This window comes from Tenebrio molitor, chromosome 7 (genome assembly GCF_963966145.1).
Source record: "Tenebrio molitor chromosome 7, icTenMoli1.1, whole genome shotgun sequence".
Taxonomy (NCBI): Eukaryota; Metazoa; Arthropoda; class Insecta; order Coleoptera; family Tenebrionidae; genus Tenebrio; species Tenebrio molitor.
Window position 1 is genome coordinate 4,988,088 of NC_091052.1, and position 23,956 is coordinate 5,012,043.

General features: G+C 36.5%; 1 protein-coding gene across 4 annotated transcripts in view; it reads right to left on the minus strand.

Moving 5' to 3' along the window:
- The window catches only part of LOC138135836 (uncharacterized), a 210,872-nt gene extending 188,246 nt beyond the window's left edge, over positions 1-22,626 (minus strand). For 2 of the 4 annotated variants that reach the window (XM_069054748.1, XM_069054750.1), the window contains exon 1: positions 21,749-22,625. In XM_069054748.1, the coding sequence (XP_068910849.1) occupies positions 21,749-22,246 (498 nt within the window). In that variant the 5' untranslated portion in view covers positions 22,247-22,625. Of the gene's footprint in view, positions 1-21,748 lie in introns of all 4 variants that reach the window. The other 2 variants (XM_069054749.1, XM_069054751.1) reach the window with 2 other exon arrangements.
- Positions 22,627-23,956: the final 1,330 nt, after the last annotated feature.

Here is a 23,956-nt window from a genome sequence, read left to right on the forward strand (position 1 = left end):
TGAATTCGTTGTGATCACTCTCTGAAATTGTAAAATTTCAAAGGAAAGACGGAACAGGGAGATATGCGGTCAAATTTATTTGTCTCTACCAACACGTCGTGTCTTCAACTCTATAAATTGCAAAGAGACACCTGCTACTGAATCTTCGAATGGACAGTCTATGTTCATAAATAACATTCTCTACGTTTCTTTCATGACTAGGACTAATTTATCTCGCTTTAGTCCTCGATTTGGAATCATAAAACAAGCAACACAAATTTTACATCTACTTAAGATATTCATTTCTAAAATAAGTTTACAGCTCGCACTAAACTCATATTTTGCATCAAGGCCACATCCAAGAATGTCTTATATTTCGAAATATTTGAAGAACACGTTAATGTTTTAGGGCCTAAAATTTTCAATGTTTGACGATTTACAGATTTTATTCACTTAAAAAAACTCAAATCATATTACTTATTCATTATTATTTTTAGCTAATAATATGTGGCTATTGAAAAATTGAGGGGTGGGTGAATTCAGCAATAGTTAAGGGACTGACAGTATGGCACAGAAACAAAATTTTCAAAAAACATTTATTTGTTCGATACCTCCCTAGAAAGTGAGTCTGTATCCATAGTTACCAGTGGGTGAAGGTTTCTCTTTCGTTCACTTCACTTTCGCTCATCGTTTTTCGCTCACTGTCTTTCATTCCACGTACATTTTTCCAATTCTTTCTGATAACGTAATTTTGATTTTTGGTCAACATTTGGTACCTCGCGGGCTTGCTTTTTCCAAGATATCATCAGGAATACATAACTCCAGTTTTTTCCATACCAACAGATTCGTCCAAAAATGTGATTTGTTTTTTTTTTTTTTGAATACAAAGTTACAGACTCACAAAACCAAATACAGCACTCGAGAGTAAGGCCGCTTTAAAAAAAATCGGAATTATTCTGCAACAATTCATTCGAAATTTGGTTAGGAGAGAAAATCGCACCACCCTCTGTTTATTTATTAAATTGCAAATGAAAATTGTTCGGAGGGCATCATTCAACCTGCCCACCTATCCGAGCACCCCTGTCAAAAAGCTCATAATTGGTCGATTGCCGTTACACATTAAATCTAGTGATTAATAAATGTTAAGTGATGGGTAAAATGACAAGGGTGAAAATATTAGGTATGTACAATACAAACCAAAAACTCCTAGGGACTGGCATGAAACGCGTTTGCCTAGTGACGTATTAAATTTACATTAAAGGCTGGAGGAACCACCACGGTGCCGAGCTCTTATTATCTTAAATGTGAAATTAATATTGTATCGTTTAATACGCTACCTGCGGCATGTTTGTCTTGCGGTATTTTGTAATACTAATCGTTTCGACTGAAATTTGACAAAGCTGCGTTTAATGCCGTATATTAATAACCAATTTACATATAATTAGCGCCATGCGAGCCTGACTGACATGTTCCAACCGACCACGACATGGAACGAGCTTTTTCTCGTTTCGTTATTTAAATAGGCGATGGTGGACCTTTTGTTGGAATGCCAACGCTGATCTGGGTGGTCCCGACGTGATTGTTGTGCGCCCCCGCGTAATTATATCTGCCGAGGACGTTTTGCTGCTTGATGGGAACGACATGTTCTAATCTTGTTGTCAATGTGAAAAGTGCAACGGCGAAACGGCGACGAGCCAACTGTCGGCGACGACGCTCTCTGGGAGGCACGAGGAAGTGGTATCGAGTGAAGAAGTTTATTTATGCAGGTTCTGTTTGTGCTGAGCGGTCGCTTTGTTGCCTAAGATTCCGAGATTATTCTTAAGTTACAGTATTTAATGAGACACGTTGGCCTAATTTTTAATCTTTACCACTCTTAACTAATAAATGCACCAACTGGTAAACTTATTGATTTTAAAAATGTATTTGGAGCTTTATAAATGGATGTTTTATAGATGAGCCGCAGAGCGAGCTCGATTATTAATCGCGATCGATTTTTGGATGATGTCTCTCGGTGGCCTCGCGCAACGAGATAACCCTTCGCCTTATTAAAATTTACATCCCTCCCGTGAAATATGTTTATGTAAGACGAACAGAAGGCGCGATACGAAATAGCGTAATAATTTTAATGCAGGCGTAATTGAAACTCTCTTCAGTGATTAAAGGGTAGAACGTGCGAAGAAGTGCTAACTGCTCTGATCATTGCACGACATTAAATTCATCCCCAGGTGACGATGTTTCCATATGGTCGTGTCAGAACTTCTGAATTAGTCGCAATGATTTACACCTGTTCGCCAATTTCGGATCCACTAATGATTACTATCTTAGTTTAACCAATTTCTGATTTAATCTCCGTTTGAAACACTCGAACGTGCTGAAAACATGTGCCATAGAAGACGTCCAACGGTAGGAAGTTGTAAATCTCCTTAGTCTCAAAGCGGAAAACGCTATCTGCGAATTCAGCATATTGTCCTTTATTTGTTGTTAAACAAGTGAATGGATCTCGAAAGTTTTTCCATAAATTCCAATTGGGCGGAAGATGCACAAAAGGCCAACTTCGTGCCGATTAACAATAGTAGCGCTCCTTTCTTATTTCTCTAATAAGAAATATTTGCGAGGCTGCAAGTCACAGACGATGCTTATCGCCAATCGGAGACATCAAAGCGCAAAAAATTCGGACCAAAGGAAATGTCAAAAGATCAGGAACGATCGTGATCCTTTCCCTCGCGAACAATCACGTCCTGATTCTACACACAATATTTTCCACTCGAAAATCGCACAGCTCACACACATTCAAAATTATCAAAATTATTTCAAAAAATTCTTTCGTCATATTCCAAATCATACATCTTTACAGTGGTGATACAAACACAACGCAATTAATTTAAAATACAAACAGTAACGTTGAATGTTATCATTATTTACGCAACAATAGGCTATATTTCATAACCTAAATCGGCCAATTCTATTATTTTAAAGCAAAAGCATAATGCTACTATTTTCACATCAGAAATGCCCCCTCAGAAACTTGAGATGTGATTGCGACAAGATAAAACTGTTACCCACACTACTAGAATTACAATTTCGTGAAGATCGTAATTGTCTCTCCAATTTTTCCTATGGAATTATCTGAAGCAAATGATGTGGACATGTTATTTGGTCCCAGTTGCAATAGCCACTGTCTAATCTGTCCTAACATACAGTAAAGAGCTGAAAGGATCATCTTTGTGAAACCTAAAATAACTGTGTTACATACTGACGAAACTTAAAATCATGAAGCTATTTACGCAACAAGTGAGATATAGACATTATTACCGTACGCACAACGAGGCGTTAGTCGTGTTAGATTAATAATAATGTAGTATCCCACGTGTTGCGTGTAAAATTCTATCTACTACCACTCAGAATGATTATTTGCAAAATCATGGCGAGATCTTAACAACTACATAAATAATCAAATTTAGATTTTCGTTTTTGTGAAAGTTTGCAAATGAAAAATAAGTTTCTTGGACGAAAATCTCTAGTTCCTGTCACTGAAAAGTCACGAATCAAATATCAATCAGCTTGTTTAATTTTCGTTAATTGATCCTATTGCCAAAGATCGTGCCGTAAGATATTATTACCGCATGGTGTGCGGTAAAGTAAGTCATTACCTGTCTAAAATGTATAATTGTTAAAAATTAATGACAAAACTATTTCAAAATTTGGGAATGCAATTTTAACAAGATGAATTCTTCCAAAACGATACAATTTTTCTGTTTGTTTAATGAAAGTCGTAGTCTTGTGATTATTCCTTACGCATTCTGTCACGAATGTGATGAAAGACAATTTACTTCCCAATTTTTTACGACACACCTACTAGAAATGTAATTTATAATTCTGGATTTCCGCCCTTTATTGATGAAAAATTTGTGGAACCGCCGTAGAACTACTATTTATAGTTTATATTTGTACTTTATGTGCATTTCCAACAATGGCTGGCAACAACCGAACGGTAGCTCAGGGTCGTAAATAAAGATCTCCTTTTGTGTACCTATCCACTTATCCCAAATTTGGAACCCTCGGTAAAGCACGAACTCAGTTGGGGTTAGAAAGTGACAAACAGAAACGAAATTCCAAAAACAGGACGAAATCTCGACATTAGGTACTTTTCCGTCCGTGTGCACGGTTGCTTGACCGGAATGCAAGAAAATCACCGCAATCATAATTTGGAGATCGGTTGGGTCGTTTCAATTAACTTTTATGGTCCCTTTTATGGGTCAATTATCCCCACAGAAAAATAAAAACGGTATCGGACGCACCGAGCTTTCACTAATTATGCATCGTCGTCTAACTCCGGTGTTGCGTAAAACAATTAATGACCGGGGCAAGTTCCCGGTCCGGTCCTGCATTCGACGTGAAATTTCGATATTCGATGGGATTCCCATTATAATTAAACGGCTGATGATTTCAAAGTCGAAAGAGCGCATTCACAAAGGATTTGATATTTCCAATTCTGACTTGCTACAAAACTGGAACACTCTTCTTTTTTCTTTGGCCGTCGACAGGGAACTTCCATTACACTGTATTAAATTAGACCACACCGAGAGGCCATAAAATTACTTTTTTGAGTTTAATTACGTAATTTGCGACGGTTCCTAATCGGAGTTCTCGGTACACAAATTCCATCGTCACCTATGTAATCAATTTCGACAATAACATCCTCTCGGCGAGGATGCGTCTACAAACAATGCCGTTCTGTGTGAGCTCGCAGCCGTTTTATGGATTAATAAATTAAGGACATGTAATTACAGTCGCCTGAAAAAAACATTGGATGTTTGTTAGGAGACGAGAAAATACAGTCGGTGATCTGTTACGCCGTCACGACCGAGCACAGGAAGCAAGGTGTCATCTTGGTTAATGATGAGATTGAGGAAACTGCGGTTTTTACCAACGCCTGTGACGACCGACGTGATTTTACTCCGACACAACTTACTAATAACGTCTCAATCAACACAAGAAGTGACCACCCCTTCCGCACCGGCGCCGTAAACTCGACAAGTAAATATTTCTTTCTCGATAGAACCATAAAACACGGATATAATCGGAATGAAACGGTGTTTGCATCATAAAATACAGATTTAGAACGTAGACCAATTTTAAAAAGAAGGTACAACTCCGGGGCTTGTCGACGAAGAAGACGACAAAAATACGATTTATCGACAACGCGGATGAACACCTGTTCTTGCACTTTTACGGTGATATTTTAAAAGCTCGATAATTATGGCACTGACAGTCGGTATTAAAATATCAAGGGAAATATTGTAAAATTTATCAAAATGAAAATGTCAGTCGATATTAGTCAAGGGAGGTAATTATCGTTGCATTAATGCAGTGGCGACCGTTTACCGTTAAAACGATTAGAAAATAAATTTTCAATACTAATGGCTACGTAATTAATCAAATACCTGACAATAATAAAACTTTAAAGGGACAGCCCTACAAATACTTCATAATCGAATATTACATGTACATATTAAAATTGCCTCTATCACGAATATTTACACTGACATTTCAATGACATCAGTTTAATACACTGTAATATAATACAATTTTCCCTAACAATATTTACTTATAATCTAGCCAAATAACTCATTTGTGACGGTGTTATTCAACGTTTAAACATGATCAAATTTGTTCGGGGTATTAATTTTAAATAAAAAACTAATTAACTTCGCATAGCGACCATATCTGTCAATAATTTAACCGAATGAAAATTAAGCTGCGTATAAAACCGCACAAACAAATTACTTGATGAGTTAATATTAACCTGACCTGTATGAAAATGTCGGAAAAAGCCGACACGATGTGGCCACATTAACATGAAAAAAAGATTCGCCTTTAGAAAAAACTAAGTTAATTTAACGCATAATAAATTAGTGATGCAATCATTTGCAGCGTGTGTGCATTAACAGGAAACATTATTTCCGCTTGTAGTTTTAATAAACTGGGGAAAATATCTGTGACAAATTATTTTCACAGTCTTGTGCTCGCGATAAAGTTAGCAGTTTTTTTTGTTGCAGTTTCAAATATAACAACTAATTTTTGCAACTAGCGCCTAAATCCGCCGAACCGGAAGAAAATCAATCTAGTGCACTTCAAAACTACATTTCACACTTCAGTTGCAGAAAAATTCATCGTGAGAGCGAGAAAATAATTAAACGACGAGACAAAGAACTATTTTCGTGGACATTGAGGAATCATGTGCTGTCGCCAGAAGACTTGCATCACTACGTTTTCCTATCGATAAGAATGCAGAAAAAATGTTTTTATTACTATGGGAACATTGGAATGAAATGAATTAATTAAGTGGAAAATCATATTTATTATCGATTCAAACAGCAATTTATGCCTCTGTGCTGTGTTTGCCGTGTTGTGTAATAACACGTGTGCAATAATTGAAATTAATAATTTTTCACGGATTAATTTTCAATGATTTTTTAATATGCAAAAAACATACCGCAGTACGTGTTGCAACATTTTAATACGAATCAATAACAACTGAGCATCATTAAATACTAATGAAACGCGGTATTGCTAATTGGAAAGTTAATTGTTTATTTCCAAGTGGATAACACCATTTTTCCCCTTCCCTTACTATTTTTATGACAATTTTCATGATACCAATAACAACAATATATCATGATGGTAATTATTGATGTCTTTTGTGTTACCTCTACATAACCTATTACAAAAAACATTTTGAGGTGGATAACAAAGATAAGGGACACGCATCTATTTCTACAAATGTTTAACTGTGCAACTGTATTTTCAAAAATAAGAAAATTAAAAAACCAACAAAATAGGAAATACTTAATTAAGGAGAGAACAAGTCATTATTGAGTAAAATCTATTTAAAATGCACGCAGTCGTTAAAATGCACAATCAAGGCAACTTCTTGCGTAGGCATGTTCGCAAACAGACACTTACATCTTTACTGCTCTTTCATTAAATATGTGAAGTGTGACAGGGATGCAATAAATCTATCATCTCTTGCGGCAACGCTTCAAGACGGACGATTATTAAGTGTTAATACTGCGATATCAAAGCAAAGTTGAAATTTTATAATCTTGGTGTATATTGACTTTAAAATTAACTACGAGATATGTTTTACAAGCTCTGGAAACAATAAAAGGGAACAATTCACATGAAACATGCTTTGAGGAATTACAAACGAGTATTTAAAGGAATAAAATAACTAAACAACTTGAAAAAAGTTACCAGCTGGTCTATTTCCACCATCAATACAACGCTCTTAATCTGTCAGATCTGCTTTGAATGAAATGTTGTAAGTTATTTCAGACATGTTTAAATACCTGTTCTAAGAAATCAACAGTTTCGGGATCTGTACCGTTTGACACGTATTCAATGGGGGATAAACCGGAAGCAGCTTTTGCCGGTCAGTTGCCATTGGAAGTTTTATACCTACAGTAGTGGACAAGCTTTTTAAAGTTCACAAAAAAAATACACTAGAAATTGAACTAATTAGGCCATTTCATCCATACAGTGCGGGCCAAGAGTTTGGAATAATGGAAATTAAAAAAAAACTGGTTAATTTTATATTTTCATCTTTTCAACTCTGTTTTTTCCAGTTTTTTTTAATTAGCAACCCTTAATGTTTGGCAGTTTTGTATAGATTATTAAATTTTGATTTATGCTCAGGTACCAGGAAAATGCCCAGATACCTTTGAATGATGATTCCTTAATAATAAAAAGATACTCAGATGGCTGAATTTCGATATTTCAATATCGATAAAGTAATTGTGATATCAACGAATTAAAACACCAAATTAAAAAATCTTTTTCCAACAAAAAGAAAGGTAGATTCAAAGGAAATATTCACACCCATGCCATTTTCTTCTTGCCAGTACGGCACTGATTTTTGGAATTCGGAACGAACCTTTTGGAGAGTCAGCTTAAATTGCCCTCCAGAATTTTTTCAGTTGTTGAAGTGTAACTATCCAGTTGGGGTAAAACTAATAAATCCCCTTTCTGCATTGCTTATTTATGTATTGACTTGGACTACTGATTACTTCTCGACATCTTGCAGGCATGAAATTAATAAATTTCTTGCTCATTTTCTAACTGGAAGCTTCCAAGCATATTGAACCTTTTCAAATAATTCTTGCTCGTCCGAAAAATTTTGATATCCATTTTGTCTTTTTCCTCCTGCTGATTTCTGTTCAAATCCGGTGATTGAGCCAGCCACTTCGTAGTATGTAGTAGTTATAGCAAATTTCAAAATTTATAGCAAATGTTGTATGTGATAGGCACCCCCTTGGGGACAAATTCGAAGTCTTCGCTTCAATGCCTTACATGCATTTTGTAGAATTTGTGGTGACTTATTTAACGCATAGACTTATCAAATTTTTTTTTTTGCATATCGTAATGAAAGTGGCACTTTTTTACACGCAAAATCGTAGTGAAAGTAGCACTTTTTTACACAAAAAATCGTAGTGAAAGTAGTACTTTTTTGCATCATTTTATTCCATTTCCTTGGAGATGACTGTCAAATCATACCTATTTTTTTTTTTATTTTTTATAAATCCTTTTGGACCAAATTTCTCAACTTACATCGATATGCAAAAAAATAGTGTGTACAACACGTTATGAAAGTCTGTTTTTTTCACTTATTTGCTCGATTAATCTGCAAATTCGTGAAAAAAAGTATGACTTTCATAACTAGTTGTACAAATAACTATTTTTTTTTTAATTCCTGGATTACGTTTCCTTCTGTTCTAAATACGCTCTTTTTTAAATAAGCGTAACAGTCAAATCACAACAGTGTGTTCCTGCACTAATGAGCCGCTCATTAAACTAATTATTATTGACAGTTAAAGGTAATAGATTCATTGTTTGTTTGGATTAATCAATGAGAGGATAATTCATCGATAGTTATCCAGAACTAAAATTTATTTTCATTCTTTTGTGCAAAGCTTTGGACCATTCCACGCATTTCAAAACCTTCCCACATCACAAGCAACCCTCCTTTTATTGACTTTGTGGTATAATAATAATAATAATAATAATAATAATTTTTTTATTTTTTTTTATTTTATAATAATCATAATCATAATAATAATAATTTATTTGCGTGTTAGAAATCGTACAATTTTACACATTGTCTAAAATAACTTGAAAAAAAAAAACAATAATAGGTACATAATAATGAGAAAAAAGTGAAACTAGAAAAAATCTATAAGGACTTCGTAAATATAACACTAATATATATTTTTTATTTCATTACTAAATATATTGTTCCATTTTTGCGATGGCCTGTTTTTTTTAATCAATGGTTTCCTGCAAGACATCTTCTTAGTAAATATTCATCACATAATCTTCATTAGGTGGTTCTTACAAACACTTGTCTGAGGTTCTTCCTGGACCTCCCAAGGCACAGATACAAGACTGTTGTTGCTTCATCAACGTGAAGAAAATTTTTCCGAGTGTCAAATGTCAAACAATTTTAGAATAGCGCTTGCCCGATGAGAAGTCCAAAGGAACTACTATACCAGTATTTAATATTAAACTTTAATGTCCCGTACCGTATATACCTCATGCTATAGCTCCGTTGAACATGATTAACTTACAAGAAAGGAGTTTTGCAGTTCACTTCACAACATCATCATGGCCCTCATGCTCCGGGGCAGAGTCTGGGAAGCAATACCTATATTTAGAAAACAGGTTACCTTTTGATGACAGATAGTAAAAAATGGAGTAATCACAGACTTGTCACATGCAGCTTTATTGGTTCTTTGTGCTGCAATAATTTATTGGTTAAAATTATAATTAAAAAATTTGACTGCTTTATTGAGAGACGATTATTATTGGAAACACGTATACATTTTCTATGCATATAAAATTGCATTCGGTATATGCATTCGTAAATTTGGAACGTTTCAATTTTAGACGCGTCACAATTGTAAATGTTTTGAAAACTGTTATCATACCATCGATAAATTCGGTTTGACCGGTGCAGCGTAGTGCATTTGTATAGAATGAAATTAAATCGGTTGTCCCCAACGCGGCATTAAAACGTCACAACTCGGTTAGAAAGGGACTGAAGGGTTGAATGTAAAATAAAAGTAAAAGCACGAAGTTTGCCGGTGATAATCTTCTTATAATACCATACAAATGTAACTAGCTAATGTTGTGGTTAATACGTTTAGTATTTGAATACAAAAACAAAAAAAGTCCAGTGTGCCTCTAAATTAGCTTTGCGTAATGTAATAAAAGCACAGAATCATGAGAATATATAGTTAGCATTACCTTTGAAGGTATTACCATGAGATTACCGTTAGAGTTAGTTGAGCAAACAAAATGTTTAATGAATGCAGTCCCACAGAGCAATTAGAGTTCTAAATCCGCATGCCACACCACATCGAAGTCGATATATAAGTACGTACCTCTGAGTTCTCTACTAGATTATTTCTTGTACATTTACAACACATCCAGGAATTGCATCAACCCATCCGACCAACAGTTCTCGTGAGAACCAACTTTCATGATTAAACGTCCCAAAAACCGATAACTAATTTGTCATCGACGAATCGCAATAAAAATAGGGCTCATCACGTTATAAAAATTCAAATGAACAGATTGAACCGTACGGGGGGCAGATAAAAATAAATTTAAAACGCATCCGTGTCATTAGACGCGTAATTAAAAGTAATGGCGGCCATTATTCGAAATTCCTCCATATAACATGAGGGCGACGGGGGAAAAAGGTCCTCCTTCACGTGTAATAACAATTAGAGAAAAATTAAAATTAACACTTCGTGGGGTGGAGGGTCATTTTCGAAATTTATATTCACAGGGAGGCGAGGATTTTTTTTAAGGAATTTACATATGTATGAACAGGTGCGACACACGTGTGAATTAATGCATTGATGGTTTTCAAAGAACAATGATGACACGTTCACGAAACACAATTAAAATATTTGCTGAACAGAGAATGACTGGTTGTTTGTTAAATTTGTAGCTAATTAAAGAAATCCCGTTGCGTTATTCATAGGCTTTGTAATATGGGCAGTCGAAACAAAACCGATTATTTGTTTGTGGTCCATTGCGATAATTCCCCTAATTTGCGACAGCTCACGCAATTATCGCTCGTTTCAAATTGTAAGAGAACGCGTTAAAAATAGCTGACAGACTTGTTTACACGACGATTTATTTCCAAGATTATGACACAATTTTGCTCGCCATTATTTGTCCGCCTGAGAAAAAATAAGAAAAACGGAATCTTTAGAGCCGGACAGATATCATCTAACACTGCCATTACGACTCACATCTCTTCCATAAAATGATAAGTTACATCTAAACGTCTCCCCTAAATTCAAAAAGGACAAGTGTAATAAAGTGAAGTGTTATCCGTAATGGCGGCTGTTGCTTCTTCCGTCCCTGTTATTGTCCCATAAAAGACTCAAAATTCATACTATCCACAGACAGCAAATTCAAACTCAAACAGAATATCCCAAAAAGGTCTTTCAGTCCTTCCTTTTTATCGTAATGCCAACTTGATAACATTGACTCTTTCTACAAGCAAGCGGAGATGGTTCTTTACCCTACTGTTAAAACCACAATCTTTTTCTCGCAAAATAATTTCCTAAATAATTTAGATTGTTTAGAAACGTCAAATCTCGATTTTTGTTTTAATGTTGATTGTTTTTTTAATTGCAAACAGTCGTAAATATTGCACGGAACTCATGCATAAAATATCTTTTACTCACTCGTGGGATTACCGCACTCGCCGCCTATCGCTAATGCGGTCAAACTTCCCATTCGTGAAAAAACTACTACTTTATTAACTTGTTGCATAAATTACTGTTTTATTACTTCGTATTAGGAATCGCGAACCGACTTGAAATTTAAAAATAATTCGATCAGGAATGAAAAATAAAACAGAGACCTTAATTTTTAAATATGTTGAGTATATTTGTAAATTAATTAGAACAAAAATTTGTATGTTACATACATATTTGATAAAAAATTGAAGAAATATTAAAAAGTACACAGAAAAAACTGATGTAACAAACAAAATCGGTTTAAAACATTAATCTGAGGATTTCCTAAATTTTATATTAATTTTGTGTTTATCATAAAATAAATACACTGACTAGAAAAGTAAATATAAATACAAAAATTAGTGATACAATAATTGTTTGTGCTTAAATATATTCTCCTATGTCAAAAACGACATAAAAGGTGTTATTTAAAATGAGAAAATTGGTGTCGTTTCCAGTTAAATGAAAGTAGGACAAAGTTATATTTCAACGGCAAATCTGAGCCTTTAAGAAATTTCGCAAGCTTCATATTTCATTTTTAAATTTAAATAAAAACGACGACACAAACCAGGTTTCGAAGACAGTCGTTGTTATCAACGTGAAATATGTTTGTATTGGAATGTTTTTTCAACATTGTTGCTTCCGGGAAAATAAACATTCAATAAATATCAAAAACTTGGAAAATAAATACGTGGATAACAATAAAACTTCTTGATTTAATGATCCGTTAACACCGCCGTTCCCGAGGTAGTGTAAAATCAATATTTATTTGCCAACTTGAAACAAATTCAGTAAATCAGCTTTTCCAACGTCGAGAGGACACCTGTATGTACACTTTCGTCTGTTTATAAAGTACATTTACTGAATTCAAGCTTTCCGAAATTGTATTCATAACTGTGGAATAAAACATTAATGATTTATAAAATTTGCTGCCTTGTTAACACTTTTTTGTAAGTTGTTCCACTGTTTGGTCCCGCCTGGGGGCACTACTTATGCCAAATCCACATTCTCACACGCATCTAATTCCTAACTGAAAAATGGCTCCACGAAACGAAACACGATAGATTCGAGTTATCCAGCCAATAAATTAAAATAAATCAATTATTCATAATTATCGGCGAGGACGGTGACGGATTTGCACTGCTTAACTTGCGCCCAAATTGGAAAAAATTGATACAAAAAAATGCGTAAAGGACGGAGTTTGAAACAGAGTCGATTTTGTTGGTGTCTAAAAAAATATTATCTTAGCCTACCATTTAGCAGACAACTGGGCTGCCGACCCACATCAACTGACCACAAAGCGCCAGAGGCCTGCCGCCCCTCAAACTTCACCCAGAATTAATGCCCGTTCACGCCGTTGACAAAAAACCCGTAAATTTTACATTCGCAGTTAATAAAATCTTATTTTATTCCATCCGGACGGCACATAACAAGCACGGACAGGACAAATTCCCCAGTAAAAAATGCTACATCCTCGTAATTGATTGCGCTGCTTATTCAACGTCGTTCCAGTTCCAGCCAATTGATTTGATTTTCCGTTTTAAGCGACTCATAAAGGCAAAAAATGATGGATGGTCGGATTAGAATAAAAGTGGCGTTTGAGGGCGCGACCGCCGACGAAAATCCTGCAAATGCAGTCCGCGCCGAAGCCCCGTCCTGCTGAAACCGGCCGACGTCCACGAAATAGGATTTGCGTAGCGCCTCCATTAAGCCGAAATCAATCACGAAGATTATCTCATATGCAAGCAGCAGCACCAGCAGGAGCAGAGCCTCTACAGGCCGGAGCCGGCTCTAGTACAAACCGGATAGTCGAGAAATGCTAATGCGATATCTCCGAGCTGATTGATCCGCCGATGCACGGAATGTTGCCGGACGGTGCAGGCGATTATCATGCTACAGACACCATGACCACTCGTCCAGAAACCATCACATGGATTCATGAAATATGAACAAATAATGGGTTTTATTGTGGAGACGGAATCGCTGTGATTTCACGGTTCGCGGACGCCGAAGAAACGCCACGGAGGTGGTCGAAACACCGGAAAAGTAAAAAGAAGATCGGTCTTGTTCGTATTGGAAATCTAATTAGAAGCTGTTAAATGTTGGAACATTTTCCTGTCGATGGTTCCCGAGGTGCATGTTTATTTTATCATTTTACTGTGATGGAGGCACATGCTGGCAGGAAATTTATCTAATTACAGGTTTAATTTTATTAACAGGAAATGTCTCAAACAGAAATGGTTCTAAATAATTAAATATCTTCGACATGACTTTCAGTTTATGACCAGAATGGCTCCGGAATGGCTAGTTATCGAAGTCATCTCAATAAATAAGAAAATATTCGCACATCAACGTAAATTTAATAATAATTATCTGTTCATTTTAAGTACGTAGTTTAATTGCTCATAAACTGCAACGATTTGAATTAATTTATAAATAACTTTATGTGATTTTCAGCAAGAATAAAAATAGTGTCCAGGTCGCGAAATCATTCTTTAACGTACCAAGAGAAAAATTGTCAGTCTTACATGGAAACTCCGATTTGTATCAAAAATATAAAATGACGTTTACTTTAACGGCCGCCGTTAAAAGCAAAGGCCCGCGAAACTGAATTTCGCGGACTGTTTTAAGTACGCGAAGTACTCGTTTCGTGTACGGTTGCACAAAAATTATATTATTTTCATTACAATTACATATATTGATCCAGCTACATTTTTTCTGGCATTCGTGCTGCACAGTGCTCTCGAACGTAATAAAATCAATAATTGAAACACAATACTTCTTTCTTTTAAGCAATTGTAACGATGTTTGCGGAAAAACGAGATAATAAATGCAAAACCGTGATGATAACAACATAATATAAATAAACAGAGGTTTGTCCACATCGTAACGCGTTCCAGATAATCGAGATACGGTGTTAACAATTTGGTGAAAATAATTTGATTAAAAAGCGTTTGCAGATAAGAATTGCTTGGCTTATTATCCTTTCTTTGTGTGTATTTGCACGACGGGAACGTACTGCCTTATCGTAAAGAGAAATACGCAAATTTAGTGTGTTATTATCGTGGAACACAAGACGTCGGATTAAAACCTCTGCAAGGTTAGAATCGTTTTCCGGTGAGTGGATGATAAAATTCGAAGAATATGTACAGAGAAATTCTTTCAACAGCAAGCATTCAAGAAACACGGAACAAAGAAAATAACATCTCTGTGAGCGAGGCAGTGATTCGAACAACGCTAATTTCATTTCAAATATGCGCCGAACAAACGGAATGTTTTTATTGCACCCTAATTAAAGGCTGTCGATAATAAAACTGGCAGGTATATTACGAGCACTTAACTGGAACTGAAACCGTAATAAATTCACGGCATGATATTGCAATATAATTATTGGAGTTGATTTAATTCAGGCAAATGCTATAATTTTATGCCTTATTAAAACTAGCCGGGGCAAGAGGTGTGCTCACATGCGGTATAATCGTTTATCCAACCCGGCATTATCCCATTACGGGTAACAAATACGTCTAAGAACAATAAGGCTTCAATTATGCACAAATACTCGTGCACATGTGATCGATAAAAAGTCACAGAAAATTCGAGGCATCGACCAGCTGCACTCGATAAATCCATCTTCGGTTACCGACATCTTGGTCTGAAGGGAAAACTGCCCATCTCCGTGAAGATGGCAAGTTTAATCTGCTTTGACTAGCGCAGATTATGTTCGTTGATTGTTTGCGCGGAATTTTCCGGTCGGCTGCCCGGACGAAACCGCAGAGCTTTTCGCCGCTCAAAAAACTCCGCCACTCGGTCCTTACGAATTTCAAGCGAACTTACTATGTGACCCAGTAAAAACCGGCCTGGCTGCCTTCACTTAGTTGCATTCCGTCGATCAACGGCCATCGTGCTCTTTGTTTGACAGCGCCCTCGAGCTACGGATCCTCTCCACCTGATTTCCTCCGGACGAAGACCCGCTGCTGTTATTTATGCTCGCTCTAAATGACTCGAATTGTTCACTCTCAAATTCTGTTATGAATGGACACATTAGGGAACCATTCAGACGAGTTTTATCTCTGATATTTGACAAAATGACGTGAGATCCTTTGTAGTGGATGTTTTTGTTACACATAATAAACTCTTTATCTCGGCTTTCTCTACTTTTATGGCGGGTTAACTCGCTAATGAAAGGGCGGCAGAGGGTGCTGCTTTTTATTTACGCCAGCTCTTCGACTTTTTCATTAAATACTTTTACTGCCAGTGCTGTTATGTCAATCTTCGCAAATACCAACGACGGACAAATCGTGGAACATGACCTCGCAAAACCTCCTAATCAACACACCGATTGTTTATTATTAGTGATTTTTCCAGTTATGTCGATACACACGGTCGTGACTCGACCATAATTTCAATTAACCACCTCGTAGTGTCGACCTCTTCACAATCGCTTCCAACTTGTGTCTTTTACACAAGAAAAGCCACTCTGCCAAACACAATACCGAAGAATGAAAGCAAAGCAGCTGCAAAGTGTCCATCGACACTGACCAAAAGCTGGTAGACATCTACCAAGTCAACGCGACTTTCGACAGATTATTAATGATCATATTACTAATTTTGGTCGGTTAAAAAAACTGTTAAATTTTATTGGACAAATGTAAATTAATAAGATAAATATTTAAAATGTCGTCAATTAGTTTCCATATTAAAGTTTCAATAAAAACAAACATATCGTCATTTACTGAAAATGATTCGGTGATTAGCTTCGATTTATGATTATTTGCATAGTATCAACTTTTTAGAGACCAATATTTATTTAATATGGAATGTAGTCATAAAATTAAAATATTTTTACAATTATTTCTGATCTAAGACGTTGCGCATATAAATATAAAAATAATTGAGTACAACATTTCAAATTAGTGCCTGCAGCTAGAGAAATTGATAATACATATATCGGGCCTTCAAATAAATATATATTTAGAGTAGGCGTAGGAGACATTCTAATCCTTTTAATAGTGTAAAGTAATTTTTGTAGATAACCAATTATTCTCCGGAGTTGCATAATATGATGCATAGTAAGCTTTTTTCCAATTTCATATTGTCATATTCCGTGGAGGGAGAATAGGGAGAATGCACTACAAAAATTAAAAATATATTCTAACCTAATTTTATTTCGTTAAAATGTCAGTCGTTTCTTGTGTCATTTTCTACGCTGGATAAATGTTGCAAGCAATTGAATTTCCATAGGTTGCTCTAAATATAAATTTATTTGAAGGCCCGTTATAATTTATTTAACTTTGACAAATTAATGTGGATAATCGAAAAACGGAGCAACAAGAGAATTGTTATTTTCACCTAATTGTTATCGACCTCTGACAAAACCATCGTGCGCTAGAGAGAAATAAAAAAATTGGCATTCAGGGATGGGAGGTCAGAAATCCCGAACGACAATTATATTAAAGCAGGGCTTCTAAAGAGGAAAAAATCGATACCGCCCAACGGATTTTCAGGCGCCCCTGCCACCACCCTTAACCGATCCGGGACCACCCCTAAGCAAACCTGAATAGTCATAGGGTGTGAATAAAACATTCAGATGTGCAATAGGGTCCCCATAATTTGTCAGATCGATAATTTTAAACAGCACCAATTGTACCGGAAGGGCAAAATCGCCGACCATTAAAAGTTTAGATCGATAATTCGTGTGTAAAACGATTCCAAGCTTATTAAAAATGTATTCGATGGGTTTATTCCCTCCAACAAGCTACAGATTAGATCCACAGTCAGAGATAATTAAAAACATTATCGCGGTCATAAGATGGTGTGTTTAGGGTTGATTAAGCGATCGTTTAATTTAAATACATTATTATTTATCCTGTTTGATTTTAATTAACATGTCAAACCCAACGGAACGTAAGAGAGCGGAAAATTTCAACACCGACATCAAAAGATCTCGAGAACTGCTTACGATTCTTATCCGCTTGACTAATTTGGGCTGGAAAAAAAGGCCCAAAATCAGTGACCTTGACAATTTTCAGAGAAACGCTTGGACTCGAATGAGCTATTATGTTTTAATAAATTGACAGGATTGTTCGTTGGCCGGTTTTGTCGGTGTTTTTTGACTCTGCTGTCGCGATTGACGATCGAACCGCAAAATCTCATTTGAATAAGCGTTCGGTTTTTGCGATCGATGGAAATTAAAAACGCAAAAAGCTCGCCTAGACGAAAAGTCAACACTTGAGCGAACCCGAAGCTCGTCGAGAACCTTTTCGACCTTTCGACAAACAGTTGAATCTTGAAATCAACTTTTATTCGAGTCGCTCTACTATTTCAGGCTGAAATAAAATTTACCCGTTCGGTGAAAAAACGAGGTATTCACCAGTTGAATGGCGTCGTGTGAACACACCCGTTGGAATAAATAATTAACGAGACGGCAATTATTTCCGGGTTACTTTGGTTATGCAGGGCGAACAAAAGGGGATGCACCACATTGTCCCGCTCTCCACAATAGGCAAATATTAAAACTAAAACAATTTCGTCCCGAAGCGCGCTAAATAATTTCCATTTTAATAATTACAGTCCGGCAGAGAGCATCAGTAATTTAAGGATTATGACTAATCCTGATGGCAGGGTCACATTAATTATTTGCCGCGTTGGGAAAGGCTATCTGCAGCGGGTTATCTGTTTACGAACGAGTACAGCTTCTTCGGTATGCATTAACACATAACTTGTTCAGCGACTGTTCAGTTCCACCGCCCTGCGACAACTTTTTACACCAAAACGAAATATTAACTGCTCTGTGATTAGATTTGGGTCCGAGGGCGGACAAAAAACCCCCTTATTATCGCCGTAATAAGGGAATGGAAATAATGGAGACAAAAAACAGGAAGCCCACAGAAAGGGACGACCGGAGCCACCTTGTGCGGGGAATTGGGACAACACGAGCTGGTCCTCGATGGCCGCGGCGCTGAAGACACATGTCGCCCACAGTCTAACGGCGAGGCGCGATTGTTAGTCATCCGGCAAATATTTCCACTGCGATCGGATTTAACAAACCTGTTGGTAAACGAATGCAAATGTTAATCAGGATGGACGAAAATTTTCGGCGATTTACCACAGACCATTACCGAATGAAATACGTTAATTGATTTTTAACACTTGACATCCTGACAATTACCGGCGAGATATTTGAATGGCCACATTAAGAAAACCAATAAAACATTCATCGCTCTCTACAAAACGGCTTTTTTCTCGGCAATTTATTCAATCTTAATTTTAATCAATATGCCGTAGATATATCTAATAGAGGTCGGAGGAATTTTTAATTGTCCACGATTTATATCGCCGGTTTGTACTATTTAAATACTTAATATTAATAAGCCAGATTAGGACTTTCATAAAAACGAACAGTTTACGATTTTTTTTTCGATTCCGTTTCTTCGAGTCTTGTAGTTAACAGAAAAAATTGTCGTTGGCATCTTAAGCTAGATGTCATACGCTGATAGATAACCATCAGGTTTTTTTACGGGAGCTCTTGAAATGAAGTTGTTTGAATTTAAATTCATTACAGACGGTATAATCATATTAAAAGGATTTTATCTATGAACACGGCCATAATTTTTACATAGAGATACCAATATGAGCATTTATATCTGTTTTTTGTTCAGCTGCCACCGAGAGGAATATATTATCGCACAACACAAATTGGACAAGTGCTGCGGGACGGAACACAACAACCTATGCCGATTTAGCTCAAAAGCTGCACAAGTTTAAAAATTTATGAAAACTTGCTGGTTGTTCGATACTTCGGAATTCATTTAAATCTCCAAAGCGTTAAAACGTTGCCGTATTGTGTCACTATTTCACTCTGGCGTTATGCAAATACATGGAAACAACTGAATCATAAGAGTGCATTGAAAACAATTGAAGTAGTCTCGCGATCTTGGCTTTAGAAACGTCAAATTTGTGTTTTCATGTTGATTGTTTTCGTAATGGCAGACAATCGTAGAAAAATATTATGTGGAACTCATGCACTCGTGAGATTGCCGCACTCGCTTCGGCTCGTGCGGTCAAATTTTCCATTCGTAAAAAAAGGCTACTTTATGCCGTTACATAAATTATTATTTTAACATCTATAGGTACATAGTATTCTTAAAATTCTAAAAAATGTGGACAGCTTTCATTCACCGAAAAAAAAATTGACCACCACAATAATTCGGATTTTTGTTACCAAATTCTTTCATTTTCTGAAAGCAAATCTAGGCGTTTTGAATTGAGTACTGGTCTTGATACTCGAATGATGGAATTAAAAAACATAAATTCAATTGTACCAGTTTATTTTAGAACATAAACATAATACATACATACATACATACATACATTTTTATTGTAAAATATAAAAAATTTCTTCCAAATCGGGTGATTGTGGAATTGTCCCGAGAATTGATGCAGCATTGCTAAACTTATTCTTTGAGTAAGATATACAATTAAATACTAGTATTGCAAATAGCTTAGAAAATTAAAATTACCTACACCTTTTACGGTACACTGTTAATGTAGTTCATAAAATATTGAGAAATGTTGACAAAAGTTATGACATTGAAATATACAGGATGAATTAAACACCTACATCCTGGGATAATTGACTCTAGTTATATTTTTTAAATTAGGTAGAAATATGCATTGTAGATAGAAGTGCAATGCATTATAATTTCTACCTTTTATCCAACACCTCATAATAACTATGGTAATTTTAAACAAATAAAGTGGCATATAAGTCACTAGTGATCTAAAAACAATTTTTTGCTATGGTACCTAATCGGAATCAAAATTTGAACTTTTTCAAATAAAAATGTCACAATTGTCATCATTTTTCAACGATATTCTGGAGGTGTAGGACAAAGTTAAGTATGGCACACGTGTGTTAGCGGTTATAAATCACTTGGAAAAATTAAAGCACTCGTTTTCAATTCGTGGTTTACCTGTTTTTTTGCGTGACTTATATGCCTTCTAACACACTAGTACCGTAAATAAGTATTATTTAGTCATTTTTCATTTTTAATATTTAATTTTAATTTACTGTCAAAATTGTTATGCCGCGCTACAGAAACCAGGCAAACTCTCTCTCATTGATTGGTTCTAAAATAAACTATTTTTTATTCAAAGGAAATCAGTCACACCATTACTTGTTTGAATAAATGACGTTTGATATCTAGAGTTGCGCCATTATATCTATTAACGGAAACAAAAGCAAATATTAGACCATTTGACCAAAAGTTGTTTGAAAGCTCTTTATTGAAAAGTTTGAGTTAAAGCACATATAAAAAATGTTGAACTGCCGTTCACTTTGCATTCTTGGGCAAAATCAATAATTTTAAACTTCTTTTGTTACTTTAACGTAAAAGGTTAATAACACCTTTTACTATTTTAAAATCACAGAAAAAGTTTTTAGCGTTAATTTCGTAAAAAATTGCAAATTTGTTGATAAGCTAACTAAATATTTCGCAAGACAAGTATTATTTACTTGTTTTTTTTTATCTTATTATTGTTCGAACATTTTTGAACGTGAACTTCGTCCAGGCAGTTGAATTTGAATTTCTTATTGGTAAACCTGCATATTTGAGGTAGCGCACAAGACATGTGTTATAAGTAATACATGTGCTGTGTGAAATCGATAGACTATACCGGCAGACACAGTCACATTTATCTACAAGGAAGAATTTCTTTATTTGAAATGAGGAGAAGAGGAAGAAAGGGTCGCTTAAAGGTCAGACGCTCCGCAACGTGCAGAATTGATAATGTCCAGGTAGGCCTGTGGTTTATTCTTAGCCGTTGGGGCCAATTCGCAAAGTTGGTAATTACAAGTGGCAAAGTAATTATTTCGTATGGTAAATTAGCGCTATCTGGTGTAAATAACATTGAGGGATCGCAATTAGTAGTCACGTGGCCAGCAAACTCACCGGAGTCGAGTAGGGTTGACAGTCGAGCCGGATTCCATCGTGGGCCAGTTTTTCTCTGAGGAGCATCTTCAGCTGGAGCCTGGGTATCTTGACCAGTTCGGCCTTGCCCTCTTCGTACTCGTCCAGATACTTGGCGACTTCTTGGCCGCTGTCGGAGGCGACGGGCGTCGCGCGGCCCCCGAGCGCCTCCTTCTCGGACCGGCCCGAGGACGTCCGCGACGACCTAGCACTCACATTGTCACACAAACACTCCTCGTGGACGGCGGCACTCTCCTCCAGGGTGAAGTAAACGGAGGCGGCGCCTTCCTCGCGCAAAGTCCGCACCGACTGCAGCAACCTGCTCCGGTGCACGGGGTTGAAAACGCCGATGGCGTCCAAATCGGGGTCGCCCACTTGCTTGCAGATCTCCAGGTCATCGTAGCCGTTGTCGATGAAACTCTCGGAGTATTGGCCGAGGTGCAGGGATCGCAACCATTCGGCCACGATGTTGCCGGCCATGACGACGACACACGCACCCCACTCGCGACCAAAACACGATCTGAGAGGAGACCGCCGTGGTGGCCGGCTGGAGAGCTCCTCCACCGCGCATGCACCGGATCGACACGGAACCGCACGAAGAACTACATCTTCGCCGCTGCAACTCACCTTAGGCGAATTCCTAATTCCGGAAAAATACAATTAATTACAAATTGCAACAGTGTTACAGTATGGGACGGATGATTTATGCGCCGGTCTGCCAGACGTGTAATAACAGCGCAAGAATTTCATAATTATTATTATTTAATAACCCACTCCGTCAGTGGCGCGACCAGGGGGGCGAATAGACAAACCACGTTTCAAGACCCACCAAAATACACATTCTACACAATAAAATGTTTAATCAAATCAAAAATACATCCGACTGTAATAACAATAAGTTTTTTCAACAAATTTTATCATTTTATCACCAACGATAAATTAATCCGGCCTGCATGCCGTGTCACCGACTGTGTGGTGAGTCACAATAATATTTACACCACACAATCTGGCAGGTAGTGAGCAAATTAATGTAAACAAATTGCCTTCCCAATTGTTTTTAAATTTTAATTTTTAATTTTTTCCGCGAATTATCGGATTTATACATATTTTTTGGTGTTCAAGGCACATTTTCTAAACAAGACCCAACTGTAAATGATTTGGCAATTTCCAACTGCACTCCCCGCCCACTTTCATTCATTTCACTTCATTTCATTTCTGGTAGATTTCAAATAAAAACATAAATTTCCCGGATACGCCACTGAGTTCCGTACCTGCATCCGACATTCTTCCTTCAAGGGGGCAAGGAATTTCCGAATATCTTTCAGCGTGGGGCACATCCTAACTGTTAACTAAATTGTAACTCGCACATTACCAAGATAGATTGCTTAATTTGATCGTGGAAGCACTCGAGCCACTCCTGCACAATTAAATGCCCACTTCATCATTATTTAAATTTTGGACAAGAGAGAGCAAATTGCGCGGTACAAATCCTGGCAAAATTTGAACACCGTGTCCGGAAAAAGTAAGGGACGTTAAGAAATATGAACAGGAATGGGAATGGGTGTAGGTACGATGTTAAATCTGCAATGCGCTAAAAAACTATGTCCGAAGATTTATTACCGCAACCTAACCGAAACTGGAATAAATCTTCTACTTTCCAAGGAAAGGATGTGTCCACCCTCAAGGATTCGCCGAAGGATTATTATTCGGAATTTTTGTAAAAAATCTATAGGCGTTGTAGTGGTAGGGGTCAATGTAAAAAATATTCTTGTGCAATTTATATTCTAAAGAATTCGCGGTTTTGTGATTTTCGATATAAATTAAATCCTTTTAACCGCGACTAGCGGTTTGAATTATTCACTGCTTTACGATTTTAATTCTGTTTCAAGAGAAGGTTTTGCGTTTTATAAAAATGTTTTTCAAGAAGTAATTTCAAACACGAAGTGCCAGCGTTCAGCAAGCCACAGCCACTTTTGCTGCTACAGTATTCATAAACGAACTAAAACTATTGCTGTTGTCAAGATTAACATTTAATGTATTCCAAAAACTCGGCAAATCTACTGAAAACTTTAATAACTAAGCCAACTGAAGCCACATCTTTTTTATATAAATTGGTCATGAATATTTACAGTTCTTGGTCAAAATAGAAATGGAAATGTAACTGGTAAATTAGATGTTAATAAAGATTAC